Raw genomic sequence first — 10,268 nt, 5'->3', positions numbered from 1 at the left:
TCAACATATGCATAAAATAACAAACCTGCGAAAAATTTGATGAGCTCAATCGGTCATCGAACTTGCGAGATAATAATAAAGGAAAAAAACACCCATGTCACACGAATTTGTGGGCGTTTAGATGGTTGATTTTGAGACCTCAAGTTCTAAATCTGAGGTCTTGAAATCAAATTCGTGGAAAATTACTTCTGTCTCGAAAACTATGTCACTTCAGAGGGAGCCGTTTCTCACAATATTTTATACCATCAACCTCTCCCCATTTCTTGTCACCAAGAAAGGTTCTATGCTAAAAAAAATTTGAGTAATTACCAATAGTGTCCACTGCAACTTAGGGATCTAATATCGACTGTAAAATGAAATAAACCCATGCTATATTTATATACTGTCATCCAACTAAAATAGTAGTTATTCATGCATACATTGCAGGATAGAAACTATTGCAACAGGGCTTGATTTCACTTAATCTGAGCTTAGGCTTATTATCTTAAGATAGGAATGAGTCAAACTTTAAATAGGTGTTTTTTTTTATTTGTTAAAATGAAAGTTGGTTCATAACATTTTGAAATGACAAATTCTAGTTTGACAATTTTGTAATTATTTTGTAGAATTTGATAGTTGGTTATATTTAATTTGTTCTTTTATTATTATTAATTTTACTTTTGGGAAGAGAAGTATGTGTTGTTTGTTTTTAAAGTATGCACATGATCTTGTAGTGTATAGTTTACCATAGCTGCTGCACCACCTTGTCTTCAATACGCCATCATTATGGCCTATAATGTATGATACACCACTAATGACCTACAATGGCTGTACATCATGTACAATGTATATAGACACAATACCAAACCGTTTTCAGGAGAATTGACACAAAGAACCAGAAACAAGTTATGTTTGTTCTTCATTATCAAGTTGTATTTTATTTGTTTCTGTCATCACAGATTTTTATTAAATAACTAACTGTATAAACTAAATGGAAATGTTTGCTTTGTAAATAGAATCCTTTAAAATGAAAGGACATACTAGTCAGGAAATGGTTTGTGGTAAAACAAAAGTCACCAATGATCAGTTTCACAATTGGCTAAGAATGGGCCCAATTTAGCAAAAAACATTGTTGGACAAATTTCTTTGCTAAGCAAAAACTTAATGGGGCACCAGTCAGAAAAATTCAAACGTAATGTAATTTTGGCTGGTAACCTGTTTCTGCTAAGCAATCCCTTTCTGTGCTCAGCAAGTTTTTGTGGTTACAGGCTTTATGAAATTGTGCAACCAAATTGAACATCTACATGTATAACACTGTGTGGTTTCAACAATGGTCCTAAACAAGGCGGAGAAACATCACGTACACTACCAGAACTTCTCAACTTAACATGACTCTCTATGAATAAACACAATTTGGAGCAATAATTTGATTCCCAATGAACCTTTATGACTACAATATTTTAACTCTTTGTTATGACACTTGACACTATTTCTGGCAACAATTAAAGGCACTGGATGGACACGTTTGGTAATTGTCAAGACAAGTATTCTCACTTTGCGTATCCCAACATACATATAAAATAACAACTCTTTGAAAATGTGCACTCAAAATGGTTATCAAAAATGCGAGAGAATAATGAAAGAAAAAACACGCTTGTTGCACAAATTTGTGTGCTTTCAGATGCATATTAAAAGGCTTAAGGCTTGAAGTCTTTTATTAATTGAGTCATTCAGAAATAACCTCTTTCTCAAAAACTATGTACTTCAGAGGGAGCCATTTCTCACAATGTTTTATACTAACTATCAACAGCTCTTTTTTGCTCAATACCAAGTTTTTGTTGAATGCTAACACTTATTTTGAGTAAAAACCAATAGTGTCCAGTGCCTTTAAACTTGAAGTTGATTTTAGAGACGTCCACTTTTACTGTATTGACATAATGCTTTGGCAGCGAGTCTCCGAGCTACAATACTATCAACTCGTCCAACAGCTAAAGCAAGATCTAGAAGATGTGGACCACTGGAAGTATTCAACATCTGAGTCATCTATGAACACACACAAATAAAGAATCAATAGTTGTTGAATCAGGTTAGTTGTTTATATTATCTTCAATTATCTTCAACAGTAAGGCCTGTTCATAATTCTTGCATCATTGGGCTATTTTTGCAGCAAACATTTTCCCAGGAGTTGAGGCACAAGTCAACTGTCGCAAATTTTTCGCTGCAAATTTGTAACGTAAAAATTTGTTTGACCGGGCTTAAGAGTGGAATCCAATTCTGCATTTCTGCGCTAGCTGGGTAAGTGAAGAATGCCTAGTAACATGGAGTATGCAAGTGCAAAAGCTAAATTCCCTATCAAACCATGAAATACCATTGACGTAAGCGCGGAATTCCCTAGTCCAGTAATAAATTACACTAGTCACCAAGGCCTGGTCCAGAGCAATTGACTTACCATAGTAATAGGTGCAAACTGGAGTATGCCTGAACTAATATGTTCACCACACTGAGTGATTTCTATCATGAGAGATATAACAAACTCAGTCCTGGGTCCTATCATACTGCTACACATCACTGATGAACATAACTGCAATAACGATACTGAAAGGAAACAAACATCAAATGAGACTGTAGCAAAAATTAGTTTCGGTAATGTTTGCCCATTTTGCTGTCCATCATCTGTTTTGATTACTTGTATTTTGTTTAGGTGGGTTTGTTTTGCTAGAATTGGCTGCCCATAGCTGACAGACCTTTTCTTATTGCAACCCTACAGCATTGGTAGTGTGCAAGAATGTACTACATGTATTCCACACCCCAGAGGAAGTCATGCTTTTGAATCTACTATGAGTTTGGGTATAAAATCATTGTGCTCAGTTTAAACAGCCAATAAAGGATAATCTCAAATATATAGATATTACAGTTTTCTACGAGTCTCTTACCTCGCGTTAAAACATGGTAAAAATGGTTTTTCTACAGAACGCTTCTGGCAAAATTTCAGAAAAACGCAGGGTCAAAAAAACCTGCGCGGCAAAGGAATCGTGACGTCAGTGGTGGCTATTTGGTGTGGAAAATAGCGCCCTCAGTTTGCCAAAGCTGGAGAACTGTGAATATCGTCACTGGCGTCAAGGGGTCATTATAATAGATGAGCCGTTTTTGAAAAAAGCCGCGCAGCCGGGTGCATTTTTTACTCGAGTTATTCGTTACTAAATGCAAACTTACTAAAATGGTTTTTAACTGGTATCTACGATGCCTGTTTGGCCATAAAAAGGTAATAGTTGAAATATTGAGAACATCCTTTATTGGCTCTTTTTAACATCATGGACTTGTGACTTGGGCACTAGAGTGGGAGCATCATGTCTGAATTCACACTAGAGTGGGAGCATCATGTCTGAATTCACACCAGAGTGGGAGCATCATGTCTGAATTCACACCAGAGTGGGAGCATCATGTCTGAATTCACACCAGAGTGGGAGCATCATGTCTGAATTCACACCAGAGTGGGAGCATCATGTCTGAATTCACACTAGAGTGGGAGCATCATGTCTGAATTCACACCAGAGTGGGAGCATCATGTCTGAATTCACACTAGAGTGGGAGCATCATGTCTGAATTCACACCAGAGTGGGAGCATCATGTCTGAATTCACACCAGAGTGGGAGCATCATGTCTGAATTCACACTAGAGTGGGAGCATCATGTCTGAATTCACACCAGAGTGGGAGCATCATGTCTGAATTCACACCAGAGTGGGAGCATCATGTCTGAATTCACACTAGAGTGGGAGCATCATTTGTGAATTCACACTAGAGTGGGAGCATCATGTCTGAATTCACACCAGAGTGGGAGCATCATGTCTGAATTCACACCAGAGTGGGAGCATCATGTCTGAATTCACACCAGAGTGGGAGCATCATGTCTGAATTCACACCAGAGTGGGAGCATCATGTCTGAATTCACACCAGAGTGGGAGCATCATGTCTGAATTCACACCAGAGTGGGAGCATCATGTCTAAATTCACACCAGAGTGGGAGCATCATGTCTGAATTCACACTAGAGTGGGAGCATCATGTCTGGATTCACACCAGAGTGGGAGCATCATGTCTGGATTCACACCAGAGTGGGAGCATCATGTCTGAATTCACACCAGAGTGGGAGCATCATGTCTGGATTCACACCAGAGTGGGAGCATCATGTCTGAATTCACACTAGAGTGGGAGCATCATGTCTGAATTCACACCAGAGTGGGAGCATCATGTCTGAATTCACACCAGAGTGGGAGCATCATGTCTGAATTCACACTAGAGTGGGAGCATCATGTATGAATTCACACCAGAGTGGGAGCATCATGTCTGAATTCACACCAGAGTGGGAGCATCATGTCTGAATTCACACCAGAGTGGGAGCATCATGTCTGGATTCACACCAGAGTGGGAGCAACATGTCTGAATTCACACCAGAGTGGGAGCATCATGTCTGGATTCACACCAGAGTGGGAGCATCATGTCTGAATTCACACCAGAGTGGGAGCATCATGTCTGAATTCACACCAGAGTGGGAGCATCATGTCTGAATTCACACCAGAGTGGGAGCATCATGTCTGGATTCACACCAGAGTGGGAGCAACATGTCTGAATTCACACCAGAGTGGGAGCATCATGTCTGGATTCACACCAGAGTGGGAGCATCATGTCTGAATTCACACTAGAGTGGGAGCATCATGTCTGAATTCAAAGTCAGTGTTTTTATGGCTGGGTTTCATGTGGTGACATACATGTATGCTTGCTTCTACTTGATGATGATATGTAGCGTATGCACGCCTTGGTTCTGTATGTAAGTTCACATTTGAATTTCTTTCAGCCATTCCATTGCATTTCATAGTGCTTTTTCATGCCTTTACCTATACTTTTGTAGAGAGCCCTCCAGCCCTATTTACAACTTCTTACCTATTGCTTTAGGAAATGGTTCATTCAATTGTTGTTGAGTCTGAGCAACAAGAAATCCAGTGCTGTAACTCACTGACCCTGTGGTTAAACACAATGAACAATCATTATTAATTCATGCTTACATAAAGGCAGCATTAACAGTCTTTATTTCATTGTTATTACAGTAGCTTCTTGTATGGCTTCATATCCGTCACTCAGTGACGCTCAAGGCACTTTTAAACATTCACTAGTTTCCTGTTACTATGTTTCAGTTATTAGACCTCCTTTTTACATAGCACAAAGTAATGGTTTACAAGGTGCTGTGGCGCTATAGGCCTATACTGCCAATCAAACCAGGAACACTGGGGTAATGTGACAGGGGGGGGGGGCAGTTTACCTTGCATCCCCATTGGATTTAATTTTATCATTCTACATAACAGTCACATTACTTCAACCCCAAAAGTCCATTGGGAACACGGCTTTTGACCAAAGACAAAAGTTGGAATAGAAGAAGACTAACCTGTAAGATTACTTCCTGAGCCGTCTTCATCCCCTGGACTCAATAATCGTCTTATCTTTGATGGCCTCACTTCATCTTTTAAGACACTTGAATCCTGTACATTAATCAAACAATACAGTAACACATTATTTTACGTCTGGGTAACCTTTTTACGACACAAAACACAAACGCCCATGGATTCACATTAAACATACACAGTTTCTGAGGATAATGATGGTAGAAAGCTTCCCTCAAAATAGTACTTGCTGAGGTGCATGAGGTGCTGTAGTTTTTTGAGAAATGAGTCGAACAATTTCCTGAGATAATTGTTATCATGGTGAGAACAGAACATTACGTTCCGCCTTGCAACTCATGAAAATATTCTCACCACTGGATACTAACCTCTCTATCTAGATCTCCTCTGCTTCTCTTACGACCTCTCAGCATCCTAAATGGACTCTCTTTAGACTTGGTATCTATACACAAAAACAAATTGATTAACATCAGTTACAAACACGAAAGCCACATTTCCATTGGATTCTTTCCCCTGCTGCCACCCGGAAAGTTATAATGACTGGCTTTTGTGTGATTCAACAAGGTGCTGTGGCGCAATATGCTGCCAATCAAACTAGGAACACCGAGGCAAAACCCCTTCTCTATTCAATAAGTGCACTGGATTCTTTTACGGGCCTTACACAACACACTGGACCAATGGCTAATAGGAATAGCGACACTGTCTGGTAAGCTTGGGCGATATCTCGATATAATCAAATTTCTTACCATTTTTTTAACAATTACCATATAATCTTGATTTTTTGTTAATCAAATTATCGGCAAATCGTGGTTTTGATGTCTTCCCTAATTGAGACGTCTTGCAACCACAACGGGCGGTTAAACAAAATATATAAAGTCCAAGAACCAAACCCAAGATTCCCCAATTGAAAAAAATAACATCAAAGACTTTAGCGCCCAGGCGGTCTCCCACAGACACTTCAGAAGCAACAGCCTTGTGCGACGCCTCGCCGCTGAACTGCAGACCACAATGGGATCATATTACACAAACCACAACCCATCCACAACCAGTGTTATGAATGAGAGGTCACCCCATGTGCACTATGGATGCTTATTGGTTAGCTAGAATGAAATGGACAGGATATACACACATGTAAGAACAGTCATGCGCAGTAGACACTTTAGAAGACACTTTATGTGTGTGTAACTCATACAGCTGTAACACCATGGGTAGACAGTACACCTCACAGATCCATACTTCGATTGGTTTAGCTTTTAGAAGTATTAAAATTGGGCATAGTAAAATATCGCCCAAGCTTATTGTCTGGGGTAATTATGAATATTGGATAAGGAATGTTACCTCTTGAGCTTGTATGACTGGTCAGCGTTGCCGCAATACACCACACTGTCAACTTAGCTAGAGCATGACCTCGAGGATTACTCAACTTCTCAAAGTTGAGTGGATCGGCTAGAATACGTGGCAGAACCTTACGAATCAGCGTCAATGTCAATTGCTCTATGTCCACTTGGAACATGGCAAATGCAACTTCAACTGCAAACGAAAACATAAGGGAAATTACTCAGTTAAAAACCTGAAATATGTTTTACACACGTTTTAGACAGACGTGCCAGAGGGAGCCAATTCTCACAATGTTTTATACTATCAACAGTTCTCCATTGCTCATTTACAAGTAAGTTATTATGCTAACAATTATTACATGTAATTACTAACAGAGTCCAGTTCACAGATTTACAAAAAACTTACAGGGTTTACAGAAGGTAATGGTAAAAGACTTCCGTTGAAATATTATTCCAAGAAATGTTTTACTTTTTGAGAAAACATTAAAACAATTATCAATTCTCGACAACAAGAATTACAGATTATAGTATTAAACACATGTCATGACACGTTGAAGCATGCGGAAACAAAGGTGGGTTTTCCCGTTATTTTCTCCCGACTCCGATGGATGGCCGATCGAGGATAAATTTTCAGAGGTTTGTTATTTTATATATAAGTTGTGATACACGAAGTGTGGGCCTTTGGACAATACTGTTTACCAAAAGTGTCCAATGGCTTTAAACAAACAAATAAATAAAAACAATGTTATGATTTACCTGCCATAGTAAGCTCATTCTTACAATGTAAAGAGCAAATCTCAAGCACCACTCCTCTGCAAAACCACAGAACACCCCCACAATTAATCAACTGATCCACCAAAGAGAGGGTCCTCCTATCAACACAACCCTTATCCATAATCTCTCTGAAGATGGATGACAACACTTGAGTTGAAGGGGTGGTTAGTGGTAAGGTTGGGACGTCTTTGTTGGCATGAGCTAGTGTGTTTGTGCTGGTGCTGCTGCTGCACATTTTCTTGATAATGATTTTCATCATGGCGTTTCTGTGTAAGGTAATATCAATTTAAACAACAATTAACTTACTGGAGTCGGTTGGTGCTAAATGTCTAAAGATGTTATTGACATAACCAACAAATGCATTCAAATTGAAAACATGTAGTTGTACAATTGCAAGTCAAAACCATTCCTGACTCCAAGAAGCGTTTGAACATACAACGTCTGTTTGCGCCCTCGTTGTGAAACAAGAAAAACCATGAAATTAAGTGTTTAGAAAAAAATCTTGTTTTTAAATGGACAAAACTTAATAATAATAACAAATATAGAAAATGTTTTACTCATGCTCACGCAAACAAAATAATACCATTCCGTTTTGTTATAAGTGTAACTCTACCAACACAATGAACCTTGAATGTGTTGGAAAGTTACATTGCATCTTATACGATGGTGCATCAAGATAAAACGTTAACACTTGTATCTTGTTTGTATACACCCAAGTGCCTTATACACAGGAAGTTTGGGTATTTCATTGATAATGTATGGTTGTTATAAACATCATCAAGTGGCTCAAGAGGTGACTGTATTCTTTACATGCAGAGTAAATTTGTTCATTTATTTGGGTATTTCGCCCCAGTGGAGTTGCCCGCTTTCAAAAAGTTTGCCAAGTAGTGAAACTTATGCAAGGAGTAGTGAAATGTATTTGAGGATTAGGCAAATTATATGCTAATGTATGTTCTGTGCTCTATGCATGCATGCAAGGTATGCATGAGCGATTTTGTATTGGAAACAGTATGTGTGTAGGAGGTATAGGATGTACATTAATGTGTAGGAGGTATAGGATATAATGTACTGCAGGAGGAGCAACACCCAGAGTTTTGGTGTGACAATATGCCTGTGTGGAATTGCTGAGTGCAGTTATGAAGTAGGCAGGGTAGAATGCATTGGGTAAATGTAGCCCATCTTCATAGGATAAAAGCCAGTTGGAATACTGTAAGTTACATTTATTTATCTCATATTTCTAATTAGTCTGCAGAAGAGATTTGTGTAATTTGTGGCATGCATTAACATTTTTGTATCACAGTAAAAGAGGAGGGAATTTCAATTGTAATTTGCCAGCATGTGGTTTTGTGGATTAAGCTTTTGGATTAAGCTTTTGGATATTATAGGACAACCGACACATACCTATTATTATAATACTGTGAGATTCTGATTAACAGAAACCTTATGTTACTGTGACACAGGTGTTGAAAATATATTTTGTTTCATTGTAAAAGAGTTCCCCGGTCAGGGCCAGGTGAAGCCAAGAGTCGTCTGGACCTGGAGTAGAGGTTTCAAATGTTTACCTTGTGTGGACCAAGCTATAGTAAATGGTGTGCCTTTTCCTATGATTATCTGAACTTTCAGTTTTATCACATATTTTTCATCAAGAGTTTTTCTCTTAAGGATTACAAAAAAAATGTAGTCTTTTTAAAATCATAGAAAAAGAAACCAAAAGACAACTTCAAAATTACTATAATGTTACGAATAAGTTCACTTCAGAAAACAGTTTCAAAAATCACATAAAAATATGCAATAAATGTTCTGGTTATGTTCTGGTAAAGTAGCCAGTATTAAGTAATCGAGTAACTTACCGTTCATTGTCATAGATTTGTAGTGGTACTCCAAACTGACTAGTGCTGGGAGAGCAAATAATCTGTAGTAAGCTGAGGGGTCTATTACGCTCAGTAGATGCAATCACAGCAATGTGACTACATAACCAGGCCACACAGCAGATGGGAAGACAGCATAACTTACTTTTCAGACTGTCAACTAGTTTCTGTGGAATAATCAACCAATCATACATTACATTATTGGGAGACTGATCTTTCTCCCATGCTACCCCACCAGTATACCCAACGCCTATTGTACAAATTGCCAGCACTAGTAAAATCATCTTTCTTTAAAGGCACTGGACACTATTGGTAATTACTCAAAATAACCGTTAGCATAAAACCTTACTTGGTAACAAGCAAAGGAGAGCTGTTGGTCGTATAAAACATTAAGAAACAGCTCACTGTTAAAAACCCAGCTACACGTATGTCACTACATACCACAACACACAGACAGCATACCTTAAGCTTTTGAGGATTTTATGTCAGAGGTATTCAAATTCATAACTAAGACTGGTAAATTAACTATAGTAATAAATATCTTTGAATAAACTTTGAATTAATTCCTTAGAGGTCAATTTGTTACTTACTTGTATTTGATCCACATTAATAGCACCATTCTCCCAGGCAAACAACACTTCTTGCATAATATAAGGCATTGTATCAATCACTTCATTCCAACGTGTCTGCCTGAAAAACCAAATCAATCATTGTAGATTAATCATTACCAAGTAATACCTAAATGTCCCAGTATGTAATGTAGTTTATATGCCAGTCTTCTCCAGTAGTTTGTTTGTCTGTCTGTCTATTTAGTCTTTGTTTTGTCCTTAGCATGTACCTTTGTTTATGTATTTTGTAAAG

General features: G+C 38.3%; 1 protein-coding gene across 1 annotated transcript in view; it reads right to left on the bottom strand.

Moving 5' to 3' along the window:
- Positions 1 to 1,721: 1,721 nt before the first annotated feature.
- Positions 1,722 to 10,268, bottom strand: part of LOC117300119 (mediator of RNA polymerase II transcription subunit 24-like) — a 30,092-nt gene continuing 21,545 nt past the window's right edge. Inside the window, exons 16-24 of the mRNA XM_033783823.1 lie at positions 9,998 to 10,097; positions 9,390 to 9,574; positions 7,522 to 7,805; positions 6,767 to 6,958; positions 5,797 to 5,870; positions 5,416 to 5,509; positions 4,917 to 4,994; positions 2,429 to 2,574; positions 1,722 to 2,022 (exon numbers count right to left, since the gene is read on the bottom strand). Coding sequence (XP_033639714.1) covers positions 1,885 to 2,022; positions 2,429 to 2,574; positions 4,917 to 4,994; positions 5,416 to 5,509; positions 5,797 to 5,870; positions 6,767 to 6,958; positions 7,522 to 7,805; positions 9,390 to 9,574; positions 9,998 to 10,097 — 1,291 coding nt within the window. The 3' untranslated portion in view covers positions 1,722 to 1,884. The remainder of the gene's footprint in view (positions 2,023 to 2,428; positions 2,575 to 4,916; positions 4,995 to 5,415; positions 5,510 to 5,796; positions 5,871 to 6,766; positions 6,959 to 7,521; positions 7,806 to 9,389; positions 9,575 to 9,997; positions 10,098 to 10,268) is intronic.

The sequence above is a fragment of the Asterias rubens genome, chromosome 15, assembly GCF_902459465.1.
Source record: "Asterias rubens chromosome 15, eAstRub1.3, whole genome shotgun sequence".
NCBI lineage: Eukaryota > Metazoa > Echinodermata > Asteroidea > Forcipulatida > Asteriidae > Asterias > Asterias rubens.
Note: the sequence above shows the minus strand (reverse complement) of the source record. Positions and strands in the feature narration are given on the sequence as shown.